This window comes from Nomascus leucogenys, chromosome 4, assembly GCF_006542625.1.
Source record: "Nomascus leucogenys isolate Asia chromosome 4, Asia_NLE_v1, whole genome shotgun sequence".
Classification (NCBI taxonomy): domain Eukaryota; kingdom Metazoa; phylum Chordata; class Mammalia; order Primates; family Hylobatidae; genus Nomascus; species Nomascus leucogenys.
The window spans coordinates 89,589,605-89,616,406 of record NC_044384.1 but is presented as its reverse complement, the minus strand read 5'-3'; the positions used below and the strand labels follow the sequence as shown (position 1 = coordinate 89,616,406).

General features: G+C 53.9%; 1 protein-coding gene across 1 annotated transcript in view; it reads right to left on the bottom strand.

Annotated features, from left to right (window-relative positions):
• Window positions 1–1,400: 1,400 nt before the first annotated feature.
• The window catches only part of ANO1 (anoctamin 1), a 114,166-nt gene continuing 88,764 nt past the window's right edge, over window positions 1,401–26,802 (bottom strand). Inside the window, exons 20-26 of the mRNA XM_030811417.1 lie at window positions 25,826–25,926; window positions 24,028–24,173; window positions 20,433–20,585; window positions 10,800–10,852; window positions 8,211–8,395; window positions 5,211–5,316; window positions 1,401–3,191 (exon numbers count right to left, since the gene is read on the bottom strand). Of these exons, the coding sequence (XP_030667277.1) occupies window positions 2,925–3,191; window positions 5,211–5,316; window positions 8,211–8,395; window positions 10,800–10,852; window positions 20,433–20,585; window positions 24,028–24,173; window positions 25,826–25,926 (1,011 nt within the window). The 3' untranslated portion in view covers window positions 1,401–2,924. The remainder of the gene's footprint in view (window positions 3,192–5,210; window positions 5,317–8,210; window positions 8,396–10,799; window positions 10,853–20,432; window positions 20,586–24,027; window positions 24,174–25,825; window positions 25,927–26,802) is intronic.

Here is a 26,802-nt window from a genome sequence, read left to right as displayed (position 1 = left end):
ATGCACACACAGCACATATGCACACACCAGCACATATGCACACACACCAGCACAACATATGCACACACACCAGCACACATGCACACACACACCAGCATATATGCACACACATACACCAGCACATATGCACACACACACCAGCACATATGCACACACATCAGCACATAGACATATACAAACACAGGCAAAGGCAAACACGTGTGAACCCTGGGGTGATGCACACTGACATGGTTTGGCTCTGTGTCCCCACCCAAATCTCATGTCAAATTGTAATCCCCACGTGTCGAGGGCGGGACCTGGTGGGAGGTGGTTGAATCATGGGGCGCATTTCCCCCATGCTGTTCTCGTGATAGTGGGTGAGTTCTCACAACATCTGATGGTTTGAAAGTGTGGCACGTGCCCCCTTTGCTCGCTCTCTCCTGCTCCACCATTGTGAAGACGTGCTTGCTTCCCCTTTGCTTTCTGCTACGATGGTTAAGTTTCCTGAGACCTCTCAGTCATGCCTCCTGTTAAGCATGCAAAAGTGTGAGTCAATTAAACCTCTTTTCTTCATAAATTATCCAGTCTCAGGTAGTTCTATTTATTTATATATTTTTTTGAGATGGAGTTTAACTCTGTCACCCAGGTTGGTGTGCTATGGCATGATCTTGGTTCACCGCAGCCTTTGCCTCCCAGGTTCAAGTGATTCTCCTGCCTCAGCCTCCCCAGTAGCTGAGATGACAGGTGCACCACCATGCCTGGCTAATTTTTGTGTAACTTTTTTTTTTTTAGTAGAGATGGGATTTTGCCATGTTGGCCAGGCTGGTCTTGAACTCCTGACCTCCAGCGATCCACCTACCTTGTCCTCCCAAAGTGCTGGGATTACAGGTATGAGCCACCACACCTGGCCTCAGGTAGTTCTTTATAGCAGTGTGAGAACGGATAATACATACACAAACCATGCAAACACATAAACACAAGCATTCACAAGTACACACATGCACTGCATACACATGTGCATGCACACATAGACATATACACACATGCATATATGCACACATGTCCACACGCACACACACCTGCACCCATATGCAAATACAAGAAAATACAAATGCACACACACATGTGATGTACACAAACATGTAAACACACAGGCACATGCACACAAGCAAATGAGAACATGTGTGCACATGATACATGCAAAACACATGCAAATGAATAGGCACACACGTGTGCATGCAAAAATGCACACACGTACAGAGAGATGAAGTCCCAAGAACATTTAGAGCCACACGCAGACTGGCACCAAGGAAAGAGATGCCTGTCAGTCAGTGCTGAGTTTGCAGGGTCCACTGGACTTTGGGGACGGCCTGTGAGTTTCCCAGGAGGACATCAGGCAGACAGCATTCAAGTGAGAAAAGTGTCGTATATTCAAATTTATTTAGATGAATGTCCAGCCACAGTCCTCTGTGGATTTGTGTACATTCACTTTTTAAAAAAATGGTTTCCATAAAAGGATTTTTGGTAATTGCCTAATTTTTAATACAGTATTTATATACAAAACCCACTTCAAACTACTTACTGTACAAGAGAAAAGAGAAGCATCAGATTGCATGATTTAGCAAATAATGGAAATCTACAACACCTATGAACTTTGATCACAGTTGGCAGATTAAAGAGAATGTAACATCACATCAATGATGTGTTCAAGACAAATATATTTATATTTTTCCTCCTGGCCTTTGCTAAAATGATGTTTCTCTCGGTGCTTGAGAAATTTCAGAGAGTTGTTTAGTATCATTGCTGCAAATTTAGATCACTCATATCATTTATGAGACTTGGTTTTATACACTTTTAAAATAATTGTCCAACAGTGACATTCCTGTGAGTAAAAATATAGAGAAGTGTTACCAAAATAGAAGCCTTTATTAATAAAAATCTTTGGTAATAACAGTATTTTAAATTCCTCTCAACGATATTTGGTTAACTAATAAACTCCCTCTACCTTTGAGCTACAGAAAAAATATCCTCAATCTACCATATAACTGATATTTGAAAAAAAAACCCATAAATATTCTAAAGCTTCCAGGGGACCCCTGGAAGCCCTAAGACTTCTTGAAACCCTGACACCATCTGTGGAAATGCTTCCCAGGTCATCTCTCTCTGCCCATTTTCTGGCCAACCGGTTTTGTCCCATAAGGAAGATGAACAACTCTGAGGTCAGCTTGGTGTGATGGGGGCAGGTGTGTGGCTGACAGCGGGGAGCCTGCCGGGAATGCCAAGGGTGCTGTTTCCTGCTTAATCAGGGACACCTGTGTCCCCTTCTAGCTTTCCAGGGATAACTGGGATGCTCCCACGCCCCCTGTGTGACTCAGGGATCAGGCACTTCTCTCTCAGCCGCTCAACTGATGGAAGGAAAAGGCGATGGAAAGTCTAACTTCTGAAACAGGCAGGTGACACCTTTTGGAACTGGAATCAATCATTATTCTTGAGTGGGTTTTCCATTTTCCCTGACGCATCGCACCAGCTTTTGCGCGATGCCTCGGCTTACCATTTTGCATCTATCTTAAGGAATTAGGAGGATTCAGAGGAGGGTTTCTAGGGGCCTCTGCTCACTTTTCACCTCTAGGGAGACTCAAGTTTCCAAGCATTCTTTCTGCAAAGCACCTGCCTTTGCTACCTTATTGCCCTATTACCAGCCATCATTTTGATTCATCTTGAATACTACAGATTAAAAAATATTCCCTGCATAATGGCTTTGTGCAAAAACAAGGGAAAGAAAACAGAAAGAAGAAAGGAAAATGTCCTATCAGAAAGTGGTCCTCCATGTTTGCAGAAAACCTAGGACCTACCGGGCCCTGGCGGAAGCGGGAAGCCACCTGCCCTGGGAGAGGGTGCCCATTGGTCGGGATGCCCGGCTGGCCTGCCCAGCCCCGCTGGCATAGCTACAGGATGCCCCCGTGGTGGGCATGGCCAGGGGCTGGGCTGCCGAGGCTGTCTGGGCAGGCTTTGGGGTTGTGGTGGTTGCACGGTGGCTCGTCCTTCTGCCGCTCCTTCTCCATCCAGGTTTCCAGCAGCTGCTGCTTGTCTTGCTCCTCCCGCATGAACAGCTCCACCATGAGCACCTTCTCCTTGTGGATCTGCTGGCTGATGTCCTTGGGGATGTCCGGGATGACCCAGTCCACGAAGTCGCTCATGAACATGACCAGGTTCTGGAAGGAGGAGAGGCAGCGCGTGGCAGCGGGGAGGATGGCGCCTGGGGAAAGTGCTCCCGACCTCTCTGCCTGGCTCCCGCCTGGTGGAGCGCCACCCTGCGACCTCCTGGCCCGTTGACCTCCCTGGGCCTCAGTTTCCCAGAAGGTATAAAGGAGGCATAGAACCACCCGGCAGGCCTTTGGGAAATGTTGGCCGACTTTCTCGAACAAATCTGAACTCGGTAATTGGGAAAATCATCTGAGTCATTCTGAATTCCTTGACCAGGAGACTCAGGAAGTGACCTGATAGGTCACGCATCGCCAAATCTAACAAGCATCGAGGCTTTGGGGAAAAGCATGAAACTGGAAATAGCCACAAATGGATCAAACTTTTACAGTTTGCAAAGCCTCCCAGGGTCTCCCTGAACATCTACCACCTCCACGGAGACATTTCTGGTGGATAGAAGGCAACATAAGTCAGTTTTTATGGAAAAACGGAATCTTGTTGTTTGCTGAACGTCTGTCCAGCCAGCATGTGTAAGCGCCCCCGTCTGAGCAGGTTCCCGCCACGGGCGGTTCTGGTGCCCCCTGGATTGGTGTCTTCTCCTGGTTGGTACTCCCAGTCCCCAGCTGTGGCTGGGGTTGGCTGCTCACACTCGCAGCTGCAGAACTTATGCCCTCTCCCATCTCCCTCTTCCCAGCCTGGTCAGCCCAAAGCAGTGACTGGTCCATCTAGGGGCTGCCTTGCCTCCAGGTGAGGCCAGGTCTGGGGGTGCCATGCATGCTCCGGGGCTCCCCTGGGATAAGGCTGGGCTGTCTCTGGCCGAGACCCCTCCTTGCTGGGCTCTCAGGTTCTGGTCTGCGGAACTCAGCCCCACACACCTTTTGCACTGCTTGCTCTGAAAAGCTGATGGATGGGGCCACTGAGCTCAGAGGAGTGGAAGGGCCTGCCCTGTGACAGAACTGGGACTTGAACCCAGTCTTGGGGATTCCAGAATCAGAGCCCTTGGCCCACTGCCTTCCTAGCGTCGACTTAATCGAGGCTAGAGGGACACCTGTGAGCAGAACCTTGGCGGTGCCCACAGCCCAGGGTATCCCCTCTCTGGGACCTCAGCTGTCGGTGCACAGCTGGCACCCTAGCCTGGGGTCCCACTCCACTGGGAGTCCCTCTGGCCTCAGAGTTGGCGCAGACCCCTCCCTAGAGACTGGGCCAGCTGGAGCCAGGTCCCCTGGCTGCTGGCTGCAGCTGGGGTCATCTCAGAGCCCACAGCCCTCCTGTCTTTCCTGACTCTGCCTGCTACCACAGACATGCTGTGAGAACGAGGGACAGAGGTGGGGTCCCCTTTCTCCATGCCTCCCTCCCTCCCTCCCTCCCTCCCTTCCTTCCCTCCTCACTCCCTCCCTTCCTCTCCTCCTCCTTCTCCTCCTCCTCCTTCTTCTCTCTCTCTCTCTCTCTCGACGGAGTTTCACTCTTGTTGCTCAAGTTGGAGTGCAGTGGGATGATCTCAGCTCACTGCAACCTCTGCCTCCTGGGTTCAAGCGATTCTCCCGCCTCAGTCTTCTGAGTAGCTGGGATTACAGGTGTACACCCAGCTAATTTTTGGTATTTTTAGTAGAGATGGGGTTTCACCATGTTGGCCAGTCTGGTCTCGAACTCCTGACCTCAGGTGATCCACCCGCCTTGGTCTCCCAAAGTGCTGGGATTACAGGTGTGAGCCACCGTGCCTGGCCCCTGTCTCTTTCAATAAAGACACTTCTACTGGATTAAACCCACCAGCGAGTCAGAACCCTTCTGACGGCGCTCATCCGGCCCCTCTATTGGCCTTCCTTTCTCATGAGGTTGTCTTAGGCCGTCAGTGCAGGGGGCCTGGGGTCGGTAAGGTCCCCTCCTTGGGTGTCCCAGAGCAAGTTCTCCAAGCCTCTGGAGGAGTCTCTGCACCCCTGGCTTTAGCAGCTCCTGGCCTCCAGACTGTGGGCACAGGGTGGTCCCTAAGTGCCCCCATCCTCAAACCGGAAACAAAGAGGGACCCACCGCACCTGGAAGACGATGACAAACGCCAGCCGGGCTGCCAGGACGGCCCAGAAGTCCTTGGAGATGTCGTACTTGTTTTCCGACCACGGCGGCTCTCGGTAGTCTTTATACCTGCAAGAGACGGTGGTGGAGTCGAGGGTGGGACTTCGGCGGGGCTCAGGCTCTGGCTGGAGCCAGGCAGCTCGAGGGATGCCTGGGAGAGGCTCAGCTCGGTGTGCGGCTGCCTCCGGGAGGGCAGCCCTCTCTTGGGTGAGCAGCCCACGGCCCCGCACCCAGGGAGTCTCTCTCCACGGTGGAGGGGGGTGGTCAGGATCCCCCATGAGCCAGGCAGGACCTGAAGGGCTTTGTGTAAAACACATGTGGCAGGAAGTATCCCCAGGCCCAGCCATGGGCTCACAGAATCAAGGGCAGGGACCATGTGGTCCAGTAGGTTGCAAACTTTTAAAAGCAGTGGAGCCTTTGTTCCCAAAGAAGTCTCACTGAAAACTCCAGTAGGCCCCAAGAGTGCAGAGCCTACTTGGTTGAAGTCTGGGGGCTCCCTAAACTTGAACCCCCTAAACCTCACCCCAATGCCCATGTTCCACAGAACTCCAGAATGGGTTCCATGAAACACAGTTTGAAAACCACCTCTCCAGTCCATCCCCTCTTTGAGGGAATCTACCGAAGAAAGATCCCTGAGCGCTTTATTAGCCAGGTGTGGTGGCTCGTGCCTGCAACCTCAGCACTGTCATCTCAGGCTGAAGAGTTAGAGATCAGTCTGGGCCACACAGTAAAACCCTGTCTCTGCAAAAAATACAAAAATTAGCCAGGCATGGCAGTGCACGCCTGTATTCCCAGCTACTCGGGAGGCTGAGGTGGGAGGATCACCTGAGCCCGGGAGGTTGAGGCTGCAGTGAGCTTTGATCACGCCACTGCACTTCAGCCTGGGCCACAAAGTGAGACCCTGTCTCTAAAAAAACCAAACTAAACAACAACCAAAAAACCCAGCAAAACAATACCCTGAACATTATATCAAAGTAACTTAAGCAGTTTATCAAACATTTGCGAAAGAACGAAGCTAAGCACTCCATTGGTGCAGGCAGAGGCCTGTCAGGCAGCCGGCCTGGCCCGCCCTGCCCTACCCAGGCCTGGGGCTGCTTTTCCTCCTCCAGGGTTGCTGCTTGGTCCTCACCTCCTTATCTCGAAAGAACTGCCCCTGGTTCTCGTTACCAGCTTTAGATGTAGCTGACTGATCTCCTCCTTGGAGAGTCAAGCTCACTCACACCCCTCTCCCTGAGGTCCTGCCACTTGTGGACATGATTGGAGCCTCAGGTAGGAGGCTTGCCCCATTCATGACCACTGCCCATGTTCCAGCTCTCCCTAGCCCCTTCCTCTTTTCACAGAGACCCAGAGATGCCCAGGGTCTGTGGGGGCAGGGTGAGGTCCCTGCCTAGGGCCTCCCTCCCTCCACAGCTCCCTGAATCTGGGGGATGCCACACATCAGCTGGAACGTGGCTTGAATGGAGCTGACATCCCCACCCTGCATTGGAAAAGCTTCCCAAAGCTGGACAGAAAATGCCCCCACGAGGGGCAGGGTTTCCAGGGGCTCAGCTGCAATTTGTGCCCCTGTTGGTCACTAAAAGCTGAGGTCAGTCGGGGAGGCCAGGAGAAGGGCCACCTGGATTTGCAGGCACAGCCCTGGCCTGGACCCACATCCCTGGTGCTCGCCCACTCCAACTACCACCTTGCTGTGTGTCCCCTGGGCAATTACTTGACCTCTCTGGGCCTCAGTCTGGGCATTCCCTCACTTACTTATGTCACAAGCATTTATTGACCAACTACTATGTGCCAGACCCCACTCCAGGGATGGAGAATTCAGGGGGGTGCACAACAGATAGGGCCCTTGCCCACGGAGCTTGATTTCTGGAGGGAGCTGGATGGGAGCCTCTGAGGGCCTATTCAGCACTGAGCTGCCAACTCCTGAGATAGGATCGGGCTGGGCCACGGCTCTGGTGCCAGCTGCTGGGCCAGGCAGAAGTTGCACAACCTGCTTTCCCATGGGAACGAGCAGCCCTGTCCTCCCAGTGTCAGAAGCCACACGCACCAGCTCGTTCCTTTTTATTCTGTGCTCAAGGCTTTGTCTGCTAGCATCTGTCTCCTCTTCTTCAATTCATAGCACCCCAGTTTTCCCTAGGATCCCCCAATTCTCTGTGACCTCACACCCTAGCACATGACCCAGGCCAAGCCAAGGAGAGCCCTCCTCCTCGTGGCAATAGTGGTTGGTTCAAGAATGGACATCTGACTCAAGATGGGGCAGTAAGACTCAGTCCCTGGATTTTCACTGACTATTGGGAAACAGAAGGTCTTCCCACAGGGGCTGCAGAATAGAGAGGATTTAAGCCAGGAGCTGCTGGGGATCCTCTCCACCAGCAAGAGAACAATGCAACACAGAGGAAATCAAAGCGGAGAGGCAGTGCTGGAGTGGAGCCTGATGGCAAACTGTAGCTCCTGGATCCAGCCATGCCTGAAGCTATCCTGGGCTTCTTAGTTACAGGAACTGGTAAATCACCTCTAATTTCCTCCCCTTAGGCATTTATTTATTTATTTATTTATAGATAGGGTCTCACTCTGTTGCCCAGGCTGGAGTGCAGTGGTGCGATCATAGCTCATTGCAGCCTCAACTTCCTAGGCTCAATTGATCCTCCTACCTCAGCCTCCTGAGTAGCTAGAACTACAGGTACGTGCCACAAGGCCCGGCTATTTAAAAAAATTTTTTGTAGAGATGAGGTCTCACTATGTGGCTCAGGCTGGTCTCTAACTCCTGAGCTCAAGTGATCCTCCTGCCTGGCCCTCCCAAAGTGCTGGGATTATGGGTGTGAGCCACTGCACCAGCCTTTTTTTTTCTTCTTTTTAAGCAAGTTTGCGTCGTTTCATGACTTGTGCCTGATTTGAGCCCCATCCAAACCCGGGCTCTCCCAGAAACCCAATAAATGTGGCTTTTCAAAGAGGGGAGCAGAGAGCAGTACCTGCAGATCCGCACCTCGTAGCCCAGGTCCAGGGGGTCATTGGGGGCTGTGCCGTTCTGGAAGTCACTGACGTTGAAGGAGGAGAGGGTGTGGTTGACGAAGCCGTGCATGGTCCCGTTCTTACTGTACATGTAGAGGTACACCAGGCGCGGGATGAAGTCAGACGTGAAGGAGATCACGAAGGCCTGCACAGGGGACGTGGCAGTGAGGGGGACCCCCAGCCTGGGCGCAGAAGGGCCGGCCGCAACAGGGGGTGACCCATCCACAGTTACACTGGGCCCTGGCCACGTGCCACTGCCCCTGGTGGGGACCATGGCTGCACAGCCTCGGCATGCTGAATGAATGGATGCAGGGTGCTCCTCTCAGCCCCCTGGCAGCTGAAGGAGAGTGCCTGGGGGCCAGAACAGCGCACTCCTAGGAGAGAAGGCACCAGGCAGACGCTGGCTGCCTCTCCCTGGCTGTGTGGCCTTGGGCAAATCACCCAACCTCTCTGTGCCTCCATTTTCTTCTTGTCAAAACAGGGCTAACAACACCCACACCATGTATGCACAGTGCCTCTGGGCTTGTTGGAGAAGGGAATGAGGCAGGAAGGGAGAGTGCTTTGCAAGCTCTCAAGTCCTCACCCAGCTCATTCTATTATAGCACCGGCTCTGGCTGGTGCCCTTACAAGAGAGGAAACCAAGGCCCAACGGCTGCCTCTCACATGGCTGTGTGGCCTTGGGCAAATCACCTAACCTCTCTGTGCCTCTGGTGTCTTACCTGTAAGATGGGGCCATGACGGTCCCTGCCTTCAAGGGCTGTGTGCAGACTAGTGGGCTAGTGTGTGGAAAGAGCTTAGAACGTTCTAGAACATTCTAGGTGCCTCGTGAATGTTACCTGCTACTTTTTTTTTTTTTTTTTTAGAGAGAGAGAGACATGGTCTCACTATGTTTCATTATGTTGGCCAGGCTGGTCTTGAATTCCTCGCCTCAAGCGATCCTTCTGCCTTGGCCTCCCAAAGTGCTGGGATTACAGGTGTGAGCCACCGCACCCAGCCTGCTGTTATTGTTGTTGCTGCTGTTGTCCTCAGGAGATGCCCACTGTGCTCTGCAGCTGCTCACAGCGCCACTTGTTGCAGACAGGATGTACCTCTGTTCCTAGCTCCACCCACTCCAGCACAGCGTGGGCCCTGCCTCAGGGCCCTGCGCTCCCTTGTCTGGGCGGGATAAGGAACCATCCCAGTGTGCACACTCTGCCTGCAGCCTTCCTGTAATCTGGTGGGAGCACGTGCCTGGCAGAAAGGGTTGCCCACCGGGAAAGGGCACTGTCAGGGGGCTCTGAGGGGCCCTTCTCCGGGGCTGAGTGCCACCCCCTGCCCTCTGTGGGGACTGAGTCCCAGGGCCTGCTGAGACCCTGACTTGGCATCACAGCCCTGCAGGGGCATCGACTGTCAGCTCTGGGGAGCCACCCCGTGTCCCCCATGTGCACGGTGTCAGCTTCTGGTGGGGAGGATTGGGCTCAGCCAGAGGGTGGAAGGGACGAGGGCCATGGGGCCCTGGCACGGTGGACTCCCCGTGGCTGCCTGGGGTTCTCATGTCTAGGATGCAGCCTTGGGCTTGAAGTATGTGCTGGGGACAGCTGGGCACAGCTAAACCTGGGGAGATTCAGGCCATGGGCAGAGTCAGACAGACCCCGATGGGGAAGGCTGAGGGCCGGGCCATCCTAGCCTGCAGGCCTGGGGATAGGAGAGGCTGGAAAGGGCTGCCATGCTGAGGAGGAGGCTGAGGGGCCTGGAGCCCTGATCCTTAGCAGAGCCGTGTGTGCGGCTGATGAGTGCTCCCTTCTCGCCCCACTTCAGCATCTCCCAAGCCTTCTCTACAGAGCAGCTTATACGTTTCAGATTAAGGAGAAAAATCAACTTTTTTCTTTAAATAAGAGAACAGAAAGATTGCCAATAAGGAATCTCTGTGTTTCTCTCCTTCTGTCTCTGTCTTCCCTCCTATCTCTGTCTCTTGTTTATTCTCAGTGGACTTAGGGGCCAAGGTGGGCATGGTGGAGAATTTTGCTTAAAGCTTGAAGAAAGGCTGGGCACAGTGGCTTATGAATGTAATCCCAGCACTTTGGGAGGCCGAGGAGGGTGGATCACCTGAGGTCAGGAGTTCCAGACCAGCCTGGTCAACATGTCAGAACCCTGTCTCTGCTAAAAATACAAAAATTAGCTGGGTGTGGTGGTAGCTGCCTGTAATCCCAGCTACTTGGGAGACTGAGGCATGAGAATCGCTTGAACCTGGGAGGCGGAGGTTGTAGTGAGCTGAGATCGTGCCACTGTACTGCAGCCTGTACCACAGAATGAGACTCTGACTCAAAAAAAATTAAAAAAAAAAAAAACTTGCAGGAAAAGGTTGAAGAGAATTTGTTATGCCTCCCCAGAGTGCACCCTCCCCACCCCATGAGGTCAAGGGACATTTATAACTAGAGAGTCGGGGCAGCCTTGGGCTGCACCATGGCTAGAGGCAGAAGACCCATGCCCAGATCCTTCTCCACGGGGCCCTGGCCACCTGGCAGTTCAGCCAGGACTTCCATTCTGCCAAGGTCCCTGATGTCACTTACATTGATGATGACAGCAAGCTTCCCAATGCCTCTGAGGATATTGTACCAGATTCCTGGGGGAAGAAGAAGTCGCAGTTTTAAAGAGCCCTACACTCTCAGTCATTCCAGCTACCAGGCAGCAGTCTGAGCAGGTACCACCCTTGCAGGGGCCAGGCTTTCTCACAGCAGTGAGAGGCTTACGGCAACCAAGAGTCATTTGCTCAGGTCCTGAGGAAGCCAGTTCAGTGCCAGGGCCTGGTGTGTACTAGTGCTTTCTGACAAGTTCACCAGCTTCTAAAAGAGGTGCTTAAAGACAGCTGCTCCCTCAGTGGTTCTGCACGATCTCCCCATGAACCTGTTTAAATACTAGTTGGCTTAGATGAAACCTTTTTTTATTCCTAAAGTGACCAAGATTCAATTGGGGTATAGCTCCTAAAGCTCTGGTGGAGGATACCTGTATTTAGGGTTAGGCCAGACATGGCTTTGCCGTTGAAGAACAGTGCCAGGGCCCCTGGCTGGTGGCACTGAGTCCACAGCAGTGCAGGTCGAACCGTTCCCCATTTGGACATCCCCTTGCTCCCTTTACTCCAAGACCCATGGTTGCACCAAATCACAGATGAACAAGAGGATCACAACACAGCGCCAGGGGCCATGCTGGTCTCTCCATTCGTCTTCCCAGTGGCCATGAGATCTATCAGCGCCCAGGAAGGAGGCCCTCAATGGCCCAGGAAGCGGGGCCTTAGTGTTGCAATTCCTGGAAATGGTCCAGTGTTCCGGGCTGACCCCCGCCTCACCCTAACTGCATCCTATCATGCCCAGCAATGTCAGGTGCAGCAGTTCGGCTGCGAGGCCAATCCTGGGGCCTGAGCCCTGAGCCAGCTTTCAGATAGGCGATAACTAGCACTCGTCAGAAAGGGCCAGGACAGAGCAGGTGGACTTTCTGCCTGTGCGGGGGGCTGCAGGGAGAGCTGTACACAGCGCTTCTGCCCTAGTAGCCGAGGGGAGCCTACCAGTCGCCGTTTTTGGGGTGCATGCTGGTGGTCTGCAAAGGCAGCAAGAGTTCAGGCCCCCTGTGTGACCCCGAGCTAGAAACCACAGGCTCAGACGAAACCTCTGAGACCAAGATCTCTTGTTCCCTGGCCCCAGCTAGTGTCAATTCAATGACAGACCACAGTCACAATCATCATCAATCAGAAATGCCCACTGCGGGCTGGGTGAGGTGGCTTGTGCCTATAATCCCAGCATTTTGGGAGGCTGAGGTGGGCAGATGACTTGAAGCCAGGAGTTCAAGACCAGCCTCGCCGATATGGCAAAACCCCATATCTACTAAAAATACAAAAATTAGCCGGGCGTTGTGGCACATGCCTGTAATCCCAGCTACTCGGAAGGCTGAGGCATGAGAATAGTTTGAGCCAGGGAGGCAGAGGTTATGGGGAGCTGAGATCATGCCACTGCATTCCAACATGGGCAACAGAGAAAGGTTCTGTCTCCAAAAAAAAAAAAAAAGAGAGAGAAATACCCACTGCAACCCATTGCTAGTGGGCAATTTGAGAGTGACAATCACACTTCCCTGACCCCTGTCTGCAGTCGTCGGGCCATGGGGACCATCGCCTAATCCCAGACAAGGAGTTTATTGTAGCTCCGTTTGATCTTCTGCACGAGTGCAGTGGTCCTCAGTTTATTTTTCTGCTGGAGCAGGTGGTGGGGCAGTCACATGGGCTCTGTACACTAGCAGCCCTAGGGCCACCCCATGCTGAATGAAACACCTGGGAACGCAGGTGAGGGTTAGATGGCACAGCCCTACAAAGTCAGCACTGAAGCACTCCCTCAGGAGTGGAAACACTTCCCACCCAGCTTCTCCTGGCTGGGTGTCAGGACTGAGGGCCCTCCGTGGACTCCAAGCTCCTAGGGCAGGCTGCTAATTGCACATCCCTGTAGCTTCTGGGTCTAGCTTGGTGTCTGGCACACGAGGTGGGCGCTGCTGGGTAAATGTTTGCTGAGTGACTGCACGAGTGCAAGAAAGCCCTTTCCAACTGGATTCTGGTGCCGGAGCAGAGGCTGCAAAGCAGTGGCAGGCAGGCCCCATCTAGGCTGCATGGCCATTTTGTTGCGCTTGCCTGCTGCTTAAAAATGCAGACCGATGCTTAAAAACCGGGAAAACGTATTTTAAAAAATCAAGGCCAGGCGCATTGGCTCACGCCTGTAATCCTAGCACTTTGGGAGGCTGAGGCGGGTGCATCACCTGAGGTCAGGAGTTCAAGATCAGCCTGGTCAACATGGCGAAGCCCTGCTCTATTAAAAATACAAAAATTAGCCTGGTGTGGTGGCGGGTGCCTGTAATCCCAGCTACTCAGGAGGCTGAGGCAGGAGAATCGCTTGAACCCGGGGGGCAGAGGTTGCAGTGAGCCGAGATCGTGCCACTTCACTCCAGCCTGGGCGAATGAGCGAGACTCTGTCTCAAAAAAGAAAAAAAAAAAAAAAAAAAAAAAAAAAAGAAGAAGAAAAAATGGAGACTCCTCGGCTCTGGTCTTGGCTGGCTGGTGCGTCTCCTTGGCAACAGCTGGCTGTGGTGCCTGGGGCGCCCCCTGCAGGCCGGACTGTGCACCGCAGCTCCGCTGTCTGTGCTGGGGCCTCCCGGCGACCTCCGACCTCCATTATGGCCGCCTTAGCATCCAAACCCAGACCCCCACTAGAGAGTTGAACGTTTCAAGAAACGTGGGAACGGGCACACTGCTCTGTGGCCATGAAGAACACTCCCAGGACTTAGTCTCACTTGCGCGTGTGGCCCACCTGGCCCTTGGGGCTCTGAGTTTGAGACCTCCGAAGGGGGGTGCTGAGGTGCGGTGGGCCTGGGGTGGAGGTTGAAGTCTTTGGGGCTCCCGAGGGACATGGCTCCTGAGCTCAGGGCCGTCGAAGGGCAGGATTCAGGCAGGCAAGGGGGTCTGCCCAGGTGATCGCTCAACCGGCCCAGAGAGACAACAGGAAATGGGAGGGATGAGGCCGGGATGAGATGGAGCCGGGAGCGGGGTCTTCCTCGCTTCCGGGCCCCGATGGAGCCTGTCCTGAGAGGTCTGCAGGATATCTACGTCCAGGTGGATGGCTTTCCGTGTGGCCCTGCACATCCGCGGGGTGTGTTACAGAAATGCAGAACCGGCACCCCAGCCCCAGCCCACGGAATCCGCCTCTCCTGGGGTGGGGCTGGGAGCCCGGAGTTATTCGGACGCACATTCCAGGGTGACACTCACTGCTCTAAGGGTCTCTGTAAACCAAAAATAAAATTCTAAGGGCTCCCTGAACCATTTGAATGGGGTCCATCGTCTCGGCCAGGGCACCCCCAAGTTAACCTGAAAGACTGGTTCAGGCCATGACCGGAAGCAGGGGGCGGGGGGGAGGGTCGGACAGGCCTCCTCATGCCCTCCTCCCTTTTGGAATTCAGCAAAAGCCGACCAGCATGAACATCAACACAGACCTTAAGTCTGATAAACATTTACAGTCTATTCTCTCTGAAGCCTGTTACCTGGAGGCTTCATCTGCACGATAAAACCTTGGTTTCCAAAACCCCTTATCATAACCAAGACTTTCCTTTCTATTGATAATAACTCAACCAATTGACAATCAGAAATTTAAAAAATAGGCCGGGTGCAGTGGCTCACGCCTGTAATCACAGCACTTTGGGAGGCAGAGGCGGGCAGATCACCTGAGGTCAGGAGTTGGAGACCAGCCTGGCCAACACAGTGAAACCTTGTATCTACTAAATATACAAAATTAGCCTAATCTGGTGGCGCACACCTGTAATCCCAGCTACTCAGGAGGCTGAGGCAGGAGAATCGCTTGAACCCAGGAGGTGGAGGTTGCATCGCACCATTGCACTTCAGCCTGGGTCTCAAGAGCGAAACTCTTGTCTCTAAAAAAAACAAAAAGTATATATATATACACCCATAATGTGGAAGTCGCCACACCCTGTCCCGCCTTTCTGGACCAAACCAATGTATATCTTAGATGTATCTGATTGATGTTTCATGTCTCCCTAAAATGTATAAAACCAAGCTGTACCACGGCCACCTTGGGCCCGTGTTCTCAGGACCTCCTGAGGGCTGTGTCATGGGCCATGGTCACTCATGGCTCAGAATAAATCTCTTCAAATATTTAACAGAGTTTGACTCTTCATTGACATCTCTAAGTAAAAGGGGATACTGTGCTTTTAGAATATTCTTTGGGTGGGCTTCTTTTATGAAAGTCCTGTTGGGGAAAATTGCCTCGTTTTTACTTCCCCAAGTAAATTCCTTGGTTTCTTTCCCAAGGAATTTTTCCCACTCTAGGGGATGCTAAGCCCCATTTCCCGGAACAGAACAGGGAGGTATTTGGATAAAGCCAGGTACTTGGCGAGGCCACCACTCCTGCCCACATGCAGTGCCCGGGAGCTGAATGGAGGCTGGCACTTTCCCAACAGCAGGCTCTGAAGAACCAGGAAGAGAAAAGGAAGTCGAAACCAGGGCTGGGGAGCTGGAGTGGATTCCCACGCACGGGCTGGGTCCCTGCTATGGCCCGCTGGACGATAGGGTGATCAAGGCACCTGCGCTTTGTGGCACAGCTTCCCCAGCCACCCAGGGCCTCAGGGGCGCAAGTCACAGGGGCCACAGGGGCCCTCTGTCCTCTAAGGAGCTCGCCTGGGGGCCCTGCATGGATCATAGAAGGAATACAAAAGCCTCTTCAAGGAAAGGTTACGGTTAAGGAACCCATAAACAAACATGTGAAAGGAGGGCAGATTATGCCTTCAGCCAACCGGACAGGAACCAGGAAGTGAGTAGCTGATCCGTAAGAACTGAGCAAAAATGAGCCAGGTGCAAAGAGTCCAAAGAGGCACGCGGCAGGCCTGCTGCTGGTGGGGACGCCAATGCCTGCAGAGGGACTGCGGGAAGCCAGGGCCACTGAGCTGCTGCTCCCTTTCACGCTGGTGGGTTTGCAAGCTTCATTCAGCCACCGTCTGGGGACAGCCAGAGCTTCTCGAAGCACAGGGTGCCAGAGCAAACACACGCACACTGTGATGCGGCAGGTGGCAAGTGGGGGTGGGGTACTGTTGGGTGCCTGAGCATCGGGCCTTTGTGAGGACCCAGTGTGGGCTGCGCTCTTCTTTTCTTTTTTTTTTAGCTGTACCTGCTGGAATGGGATGGCACTCTTTTCTTTACTGCCATGGGACAGGGAGCTCCGGAATTTCCGAGGACTGCAGGGAGAACCTGGTGAGCGGACCCGTGGCTCCCCTTTTGGGGTCTTCAGTATACAGGGTGAGGTTTTCAGAGGCAAACCCTCTACGCATGCAGGAGGCCCAGGGCTTGAGCTCTCTGGTTCCTGCTCGGCACCGTTACCGCCTGGGCCTCGGCCTCCTATCTGGAAAGTGGGACTGAGGGAGGATTCACCCAGGCTTCCTCCTGGAGTTCCCTGGAGGACACGACAGGCTGTGGTTCTGAGGAAAGTTCATGTTGGGGCAGCTCTGTGGCGCTGATCTTCAAAGCAGCACTACACTGAGGCACCTTGCTCTTGAGAGCGGGTGTGCAAAGACGGCCATGGTGGCCTGTTTTTCGATAGCCTGTTTCTCACTTGTCCCTAAAAACTAAAAATGGCTTTTTTTATTTTTTAGGTGGAGTCTCGCTCTGTTGCCCAGGCTGGAGTGCAGTGGTGTGATCTCGGCTCACTGCAAACTCCGCCTCCCTGGTTCAAGCGATTCTCCTGCCTCAGCCTCCCGAGTAGCTGGTACTACAGGTGCATGCCAACATTAAAAATTAAAAATGCCCTGGCCTGGCATGGTGGCTCACGCCTGTAATCCCAGCACTTTGGGAGGCCGAGATGGGTGGATCATGAGGTCAGGAGATCAAGACCATCCTGGCTAACATGGTGAAACCCAGTCTCTACTAAAAAAATACAAAAAAATCAGCCAGGCATGGTGGTGGGTGCCTGTAGTCCCAGCTACTCGGGAGGCCGAGGCAGGAGAATGGTGTGAACCCGGGAGGCGGAGCTTGCAGTGAGCCGAGATCGTGCCACTGCACTCCAACCTGGGCAACACAGCAAGACCCCGTCTCAAAAAAAAAAAAAAATTAAAAATGCCACCACAAAAATTAGCATGCCCGGCTAATTTCTGTATTTTTAGTAGAGACGGAGTTTCACCATATTGGCCAGGCTGATCTCAAACTCCTGACCTCAGGTGATCCACCTGCATCGGCCTCCCAAAGTGCAGGGATTACAGGTGTGAGTCACTGTGCCCGGCCCCGGCCTTTTTCACTTTTAAGTGTGAAATGAAAAATGTATGAAAAGTGTAGCCTTTGGGAGAGAACCATTGCCTAAGACTTGAGGACATCGTCTCTGGGTCCAGGAAGCCTAAAACGTTCACTCTTTGGCTCTTTACAGAAAGCAAGTGCAGACCTTTGACCTAGAGCACCAGCACATCAGCACTGCAGGCTCGCTCCACCTCTGGCCATGGAGGGCTGTGGTATGAGGGGCAGGGGGCTCACCCGTGGTCTCAGCAGACGCAGAACAGGGATGCTGGTGGTTAGTGGGGTCTTCAGAGGGTTGGTTAGCTCATGGCTTTTAAAGCCTTTGAAATTTTTAAACAAAATCTCACAGGACAGTCTAATATAGAGTGTCTGTGTTCTAAGTCTTCATTACCTGGGTCACCCAGAGAAGAGGTGATGCGGGGAAGCAGAAGTGTCCAAACACAGTGCCATGACCTCTTACCCAGGAGCCCTGGGATGTCCCTCCCTACAAAGCACTGATGTTTCCAGGCCCCTTTCAAAGTCAGGGCCTTACGCAGTGCAAATGTGAAGCTGCCGGGTGAATCACTGCTATCTGATGGTCTTTGACCTGTGAAAATGACGATTTCATCTGTTTTAGTCTATCAGACAGCCAAGCGTAAGAGAAGCCAGGGTTGAAGTTATCTTGGAACCAGATAGTGGAGGATTGGCGGATTTGGTCACCAGTGGATGCTGGGCTTGCCACTAGGGCCTAAGGTGTGGACCAAGGAGCTTCCAGCCAAGACAGAGCCGCTAACAACTTAAGGAGAAAACACAGACTGGGGTGAGATGATCTGAAGGGTGTTTCCAATGAGAATGACACAAATACCAAGGACTGGAGAAGCCCTTGGAACAACTGATAAAGCTTCCCACATTTTTTTTTTTTTTTTTTTTTTTTTTTTTTTTTTTTTTTTTTTTTTTTTTTTTTTTTTGGGATGGAGTCTCACTCTGTCACCCAGGCTGGAGTGCAACGGCGTGATCTCGGCTCACTGCAACCTCTGCCTCCCGGAATCAAGGAATTCTCCTGCCCCAGCCTCCTGAGTAGCTGGGATTACAGACTCCCACCACCACACCTGGCTAATTTTGTATTTTTAGTAGAGACAGGGTTTCACCATGTTGGTCAGGCTGGTCTTGAACTCTTTTTTTTTTTTTTTGAGACGGAGTCTCGCTCTGTCACCCAGGCTGGAGTGCAGTGGTGCGATCTCGGCTCACTGCAGGCTCCGCCCCCCAGGGTTCACGCCATTCTCCTGCCTCAGCCTCCCGAGTAGCTGGGACTACAGGCGCCCGCCACCTCGCCTGGCTAATTTTTTGTATTTTTAGTAGAGACAGGGTTTCACTGTGTTAGCCAGGATGGTCTCGATCTCCTGACCTCGTGATCCGCCTGCCTTGGCCTCCCAAAGTGCTGGGATTACAGGCGTGAGCCACTGCGCCCGGCCAGTCTCGAACTCTTGACCTCAGGTGATCCACCTGCTTCCGCCTCCCAAAGTGCTGGGATTACAGGCGTGAGCCACTGCGCCTGGTCAGTTTCCCACATTTTTGTAAGATTATGTTCGGCTTACAAAAGCCCAACCCAAATCTATCTTATCAAGCTGGTATGGAATCTTTATTTCAGCAAGGTGATATCCCCAATATGTAATTCAACCTTTTGTTTATTCCAATAATTAGTACAAAGGTGCTATTCTAACTAAAATTGTGTTAAATTTGAGATAAAATGAATGTATTTTTGTAATTTTGTTTTCACCCTGAAAATTGGTCCTACTATAAGACAAGATGGGATCACCCTTCCTGTGAGGGCTGGCTCTGGTGGAGGCCTGCGTGGGGTTCCCATACCCTTCACCCTCCTGGACAGATCGTCACCCTGTCTCTGCTTAAATGCCTCTGGTAACAGGGAGCTCTCTAACCCACAAGGAAGTCTGCTCTGTTTTTGACACCTCTGACTATTAAAGTTACTCTTTTTCTTTTCTTTCTTTCTTTTTTTTTTTTTTTTTTGAGACAGACTTTCACTGTTGTTGCCCAGGCTGGAGTGCAATGGCACGATCTCTGCTCACCACAACCTCCACCTCCTGGGTTCAAGCGATTTTCGTGCCTCAGTCTCTCAAGTAGCTGAGATTATAGGCATGCACCACCACGCCCAGCTAATTTTGTATTTTTAGTGGAGACAGGGTTTCTCCATGTTGGTCAGTCAGGCTTGTCTCAAACTCCCGACCTCTGCCTGCCTCGGCCTCCCGAAGTGCTGGGATTACAGGCGTGAGCCACCGCACCCGGCCCTTCTTTTCTTTTCTTCTTCTTTTTTTTTTAGACAGGGTCTCTCTCTGTTGCCCAGGCTGGAATGTAGTGGCACGATCACGTCTCACTGCAGCCTTGACCTCCTGGGCTCACACACTCCTCCTGCCTCAGCCTCCCAAGTAGCTGGGACCACAGGTCTGCGCACCACATCCAGCTAATTTTACTTATTTTTTTGAGACAGGGTCTCACTCTGTTGCCCAGGCGTGGGCATGGCTCACTGCAGCCACAACGTACGTGGGCTCACTCATCCTCCCACCTCAGCCACCTGAGTAGCTGGGACTACAGGAACGCACCATCATGCCCAGCTAATTTTTGTATTTTTTTGTAGAGACAGGGTTTCACCATGTTGCCTAGGCTGGTCTTGAACTCCTGAGCTCAAGCTATGCATCCTCCTGGGCCTCCCAAAGCACTGGGATTACAGGAGTGAGCCACGGTGCTCAGCCCAAGTTATTCTTTATGCTGACCTTAAATATACATTCTCCCAAACTCACACCCCTTCTCCACATGGTCAAGGTGCCTTTGTGACGGGGTTAAAAAGCTGGAGTTGAGTTGCATCTTGGCTTTGATCCCTACAGGCAAGCCATGCAATAACTGGGACTGTTCTTCCCTGTCTACAGATGGGGGCTCCTTCCTTCCTTTTCTCTTTTGTGAACATTAAATGATGCCATGACATGCAGTGTAGGAGGGTACTTGCTGAACAGCCAACACTCCTTTCCCGTTGGTCTCGCCCTGGCTCTGGGGTCACACAATTGCTACAGGTGGGTGTCGCCAGCCATCAGAGAGGAAATGTGGTCTCTTGTACCTCCTAAAGCAGTAGGTTGTTGAGACATTCAGATGTCTGGGACCCACACTTTCCAAATGTCCTCTGGGACCAATGCATCTTAGGAGGGGAAGGGTGGGGACAGGGCTAAGCGAGCCTGCACGTCTTGTGTCACCTGCCCCCCAGGCTCCACCCAGCAAAGGCTGAGTGAAGAGCCCCAGGAGGGACACCTGGCCAGCTCTGGCTCTGGCATCTGGAGAGCAGCAACCCCCTCCCCAAACCCAGCACGCACTTGGAACCGGTCCTGCCGGCCGTGGAGTCACTCACCGATGTCTTTGGCTCTGACAGCTACCGGCCTTCGGAGCTCAGTGACAAACTTTTTGGCATCCAGGCGGATCTCAATGATGTTGTTCAGCAGTGCAAACAGCGGGGCCAGGGGGAAGGAGGCGACAAACAGGGTGACAAAGCCAAACTGGATGACTGCAGAGAGAGCCCAGTACCAGTCAGCACCCCATGAGCCACAGCCCATAATGGGGGACTCCACCACCCCGTGTGCTGAGCCGCACAGGTCTGGCTGCCACCCCACCTCCAACGAGCCCGCCTTCATGGACCCCACCTGCAGATGCATTAGAGGACCTCTTGGGATGGACCCTCCATGACCCTGGGTGACCTCCAGGCCAGGAGTGGGCTGAAGGCAGAATTCCAAATTTTGCTCTGAATCTCAGTGTTTGACTCTTGAATAATGGGAATGCTCACTTATCTATGGCTAATCTTTTGTGAGATAGTCTCGATCTGTCACCAGCTGGAGTACAGAGGCACGACCATGGCTCACTGCAGCCACGACCTCCCAGGCTCAATGAATCTTCCCACCTCAGCCGCCCGAGTAGCTGGGACCACAGGCACGCACCACTATGACTGCTTAATTTTTGTATTTTTTGTAGAGCTGGGATTTTGCTATGTTGCCTGGGCTGGTCTCAAACTCCTGAGCTCAAGTCATCCACCCAAAGTGCTGGGATTCCAGGCATGAGCCACCTCGCCAGCCTATGTCAAATTTTAAAAAATCACCAAAAGGAAAAGGACCATTGTGAGCTCAAAGGCCCAGCCTGTGGTCATCCCCCTGCCCGTGCTGGGAAGGGACGTAGCAGTGGCCCTGCTGCTTCCATCATGGGGGTTCCCTGGGACCCGGGGGACCTGCCTGCATGGCTGCATCTTCCAGAGCCCCAAACTTCCCCTTGCATCAGGACTCCTGGATCCAGGTGGGGACCCACTCGCCTCTGCCCCTGTGGCCCTCCCCCTGGGGATCGTCCCACCCAGGAGCTGGCTCTGGGGCTTCTCTGGCTTTGGATGCCGCATCCAGCATGGGGCTGGGCTCCTAGGAGAAGGTCAGGAAAAGGTTGCTGAGTGGAACTGAGCAGGAAAGCTGGTTCGGGAACTGCACAGCAGGACCCAGTCCAAGGGCGTTTGGTGCCAGGTGGTAAACAAGGAAGCCGGCATAATGTCACCATGTGCCTGGCAGGCTGAGTGTGGGCATTGTTAGCATGTGGGGTGGGCCGTGCGGGGTGCCCTGAGTGTGAGCACTGTTAGCAGGTAGGATGGGCCACGGCAGGGAATGCCCTGCAAGTTCTCTCCCTGGGCTGTCTTGCTCATCCTGGCAAGGTGGACTGAATGGGAGGCCTCTGGTCCTGCCTGAGGTCCCTGGAGGGGATGAGGCATTGCTTATGTGGGGCGGTGTGTGCTGTGCATGAGGGCCAGGGGCTGCTGAGGCCTGAGGCCATGGGTCACTCACCAGGGTGGGCTTCCTCACTTCCGAGAGGCGCTGCCTACTCTGGCACTAAGGGAGCTGGAGATGCTGCCAGGGCTGGGGCCAGGGAGGGAGGATGCAGGGGGGCAGGGAGGTGGGGCATTTCCAGATGAGCTTGTTCTCCCCATCTATCCACATCTGTGGCTTGAGCCTTCCTTGGAGGAACAGACTGGCAGCCCATGGGGTGGGGAGAAAGTCAGTGGGTGTGGAAATGTGCTTTGGTCAGTGGGGGCAGTGTGGGGCACGGGTGAGCCACTCCCTGTGTATGTGGGCAGGAGGCGCCTGCTCCAGAAATCCCCTGTGTCCAAACCCGTCAGGAACTCAGGACGTGACGTCCAGCCACTAGGAAAATAAATCCAGGGAAGGGGCTGCCACTCTCGTGGCCCACTGCAGGCTGTGCTGTTGTCTTGAGCTCTATACTCCCTAGGGTTTCCTGTGGAAGGAGCGACCCTGCAGGAAGGGAAGGCCACCTCCCAGACCCCGTCCCTCCTGGCCACGTGGCCCATGCTGAGTTTAAACAGCTGGGAGTTGTTTGTCTGCCCACCGGCCTGACCCTGGTTCAGCCTGGACTTTATTCCAAGAGAAAACAGGGAGGAGCCACAGAACGCCACACTTAAGATTCTTCTCCTTGTGAGTCAATGGCAAGGTGCTCCTTGCACGATTGTCTGGGGAGCCAGGAGCGACATATGTGGACAATTCAGCTAACAGGAGGGGCACAGGGCAGCACTTGTGGTGAAATTAAACAGAAACGCTCCCTGCCCTCTAAGGTGCCCTTACCCCTAGGCCTTTTTAAAAAATGCAGCCTGCCAGGTCTCTCCTCGAGGGGACCAGGAACAAGCCTGGGAACGGGCATTTTAGAGAAGTTGACCTTGGTGGCCGGGACACTGCATGCTGGGAACCCCTCTGCAGGAGTCTTCCTGACTGCCTTTGCTCATCCATTCAGTCAGCAAACACACATTGAGCACCCACTGTATACCTGGACCTGCTCTAGGGGTAGGGCTATGGGATGAGGAACAAGAGAGGGTGAGGCTGCCGTCCTACTGTGGGGAGACAGAAGAGGGATGATGGGGTGAGGCTGTCTGCTGGGGAGCAGAAACACCAAGCAGAGGAGGGGTGGGGGTCGTGGCCGTGTCAGGGAGGGGCTGCCCCTTTCAAACACAGTGGTGAGGGAAGACCCCTCTGTTGGGGGACATTCTGAGTAGAGCCTGGGAGGCAGGGAGAGAGTGAGCCATGCAGGTATTTAGGGGAGGGCATTCCAGCAGGGCACATCTAGTGCAAAGGCCCTGGGGCGGCCCGAGCTCCATGGGGCTGGGGAGCAGCAAGGAGGCCAGCACGTGCAGAGTGCAGGAGGCAGGAGGGAGAGGTAAGTGACCAGCTCAGGGAGAGTCCAGAGCTGTGCGGACCACACCTGGCCTCTTCCCAGTTCTCCTTGGCCACCCCCAAAAGGTATGTGCCACCTTTTGGCATCCTCCTGGCCAGCCACATGATTGAGGGGGGTAAGGCTCAATCCCTGGGTCTCCTTTGAGCACCTGCTCTGTGCTGGGGGCAGCTGTTGCCAGCCCACAGGTGAGCAAGTCCCGGCTCCTGCAACTCAGGAGCTCACCGCCAGGAAGGGGAGATGAGTCATGAAACCAAAGTAGGATGCTTGAAGGGCCTTGGAGCTGAGAGGAGGGACCTCGGATTGCGGGGTGTTTCAAGTGAGGAGGATCTTGCAGCTTAGCAGGGCCGGGACCTCTGCTGGTGAGGAGACTGAGGGAGGAGGAAGAGCTGCACAGCCCAGGCTGCGTCGGGCTGCGCTGATGGGGACCGTGCCTGCGGACTGTGGCTGGGGACCGTGCCTGGGGACTGTAGCTGGAGACCATGCCTGGGGACTGTGGCTGCTTGACCTGGGCCTCTGGAAGACAGGACTCCATCCAGAGCAGCCATGCTCACCGACCCAAGGGGGTGGCAGCACTAGGATCCCAGGGTCTGCATCTCCCTCCTCCCTGCCTGATGCTTACGGAGGGACACCGGGCACCGCGGGGTCGGGGGCATCATGCCCCTGCAGCCCTTCCCCACTCCAGGTGGCATGCTGGCTTGTTTCTATCCTGATGTCACCTGCCTGCCCCGGCCGTCACTCACTCATTTCCATGTACTCTGGGGTGAGGCCCGCGAAGGGCTCCAGGTTGTAATCCACCTCGTACCGCTGCTTCCTCTTCACACACTCCTCATGGTCAGGGGGGCTCTGCCGCTTCAGCTTCAGGTAGCGGATGAGCTTCTTCATCTTCCTGAGAGATGAGACATCACGCAGTTAGGTTTGCAGGAAGGTGAATTTGGGGGCTTGGGTCTGGCACCTCTAGTGATGTCTTTTTTTTGAGACAGAGTTTCACTCTTTTTGCTCAGGCTGGAGTGCACTGGCCTTGTCTCAGCTCACTGCAACCTCTGCCTCCTGGGTTCAAGCAATTCTCTTGCCTCAGCCTCCCGAGTAGCTGGGATTACAGACACACGCTGCCATGCCTGGATAATTTTTTGTATTTTAATTAGAGATGGGGTTTCACAGTGTTGCCCAGGCTGGTCTTGAACTCCTGAGCTCAGGCAATCCGCCTGTCTCTGCCTCCCAAAGTACTAGGATTATAGGCATGAGCCACCGCACCTGGCCTCTAATGATATTTCTAAGTTTCTGCTTTAAATCCAGAATTCACTTGTTTGCAATAATTTCTTTATCAATGACCTCCTCTGCCCTTTCCCAAAAAGGCAGGGGGCAAGCGTCATGGCTTTGCTGGCTACAGAAGGAAACGGAGGTGCAGAGAGGGCAAACGGCCACTTGGGAACCACAGGAGGGCCCAGCAGGCATCAGGGACACAAGAACAGTGGAGTCTGGTCATGCCCAAGTGGACTCTTGGGGAAGGACACAGATCATGGAAAATGGCCCCACAAGTTCCTGAGTCCAGAGACCCAGCAGCTGTCCGGGAGGTGGGAATGGGACATGGATTTCTGAAGGGTACGAGGTAACAAGGAGGCCGAGTCCCCAGCCTCCATCTGGAAACCCTGGGGAGCCAGCATTGGGCTTGGGAGCACCTGGTGGTACCCCGCATCCTCAGCCAGCATGGGGAGTGGGGTGTCATTCTGACTTCCTCTCCCTCCTTTGTCCAAAATGGGGTGGCTTTATTTTTTAATGTTTTTATTATTTATTTATTTGAGATGGAGTCTCAGTCTGTCGCCCAGGCTGGAGTGCAGTGGTGTGATCTCGGCTCACTGCAACCTCCACCTCCTGGGTTCAAGGGGTTCTCCGGCCTCACCCTCCCAAGTAGCTGGGACTACAGGCACCTGCCACCATGCCCAGCTAATTTTTGTATTTTTAGTAGAGGCGGGATTTCACCATGTTGGCGAGGCTGGTCTCGAATTCTTGACCTCAAGTGATCTGCCTGCCTCAGCCTCCCAAAGTGCTGGGATTACAGTTATAAGCCATTGAGCATGGCCCTGTTTTTATTTTTTAAAACAGGGTCTCACTGTGTGGCCCATGCTAGAGTGCAGTGGTATAATCATAGCTCACTGCAGCCTGCAACTCCTGGGCTCCAGCGATCCTCCCGCCTCAGACTCCTGAGTAGCTGGGACTACAGGCACGCACCACACCTGGCTAACTTTTTATTTCTTGTAGAGGTGCAGTCTTGCTTTGTGCCCAGGCTGGTCTTGATTTCCTAGGCTCAAATGGTCCTTCTGCCTCGGCTTCCCAAAGTGCTGGGATTACAGGCGTCAGCCACCATGCCTGGCCCAGGGTGGCTTTTGCCCCATCTTCCCTCTGTGTCCTCCTTCTCTCCCTGCTTCTAGTGCCCCCATCTTGGTTGAGGCCCCGCATCCACCCAGACCCCTGCAGGATCCACCCACACACCCCTCCGCCCCGCCCCGCCTCTGCCGCTCTAACCCGCTGCAGCACACTCACGGGATGCCGATCTCGAACAGGTTGTTCTGGATCAGCTGTTTCCCCAGCATGATGATGCTGAGCTGGATGCATAGCTCCATCAGGCAGCCCCCTGGCGCACACTGTGGACAGAGAGCAGCATCAGCCATGCTACAGGGACACCAAGAGAGAGACTGCAGCCCTGCAGGGAGGCCCACCCTCATGCTATGGGTTGACCTGCGTCCTCCAAAAAAGACGCTCAGGTTCTAATCCCCGCCACCTGGGAACGGGGTCTTATTTGCAAAAAGGGTCTTTGCAAATGTAGTCAAGTCAGGGTGTTTTCATGCTGGGGTAGGGTGGGCGCCCATCTGAGGACTGATGTCCTCAGAAAAAGAGAAGGCGCGGACACAGAGGGAAGAGGCCGCGTGAAGATGGCGGCAGAGGGTGGAGTGGAAAGTAAAGGAACCATGAGGGCTTCCGTAGTCCCCAGAAGCTAGGAGAGGCAAGGCAGGTCCTCCCCTAGAAACCTTGAAGAGAACACAGCCCGGCTAACATCTGGATGTTGCACTTCCGACCTTCAGAACTGTGCGACCCCCATCTCTGTTACTTTAAGTCTGTGGGATTGAGTTGCGGCAGCCCCAGGAAACCCACACACTCCGCCTACAGCCGCTTGGGGCTGCGGCTGGGAGCAGGGAGCGCATTGGGAGGGAGTAGGCAGGGGTGGGGCAGGGCCTCAGGGCGCCTCCTTTTTCCTAGGGCCATTGGCCGGTCCCATGCACCAGTCAGCACCCACCGGCTCTGCACCACCATGGCAGGCTGAGCCCCACGGAAGGCAGCAGCCACTCCTCTGAGGCCTAATGCCCCTGACTCAGTGGGCCTTTGCCACCTTAGGCCAGGGACCCGGCAAGCAGGTAAGAGTCAGAAACCTATGTGGGCTGGAAGTTTAACTTGTCCAAGCAAAAGGAACACCAGTGATGCATGGTGACCCCTGAGGCACAGCAAACTTGTTCTGCATTCCA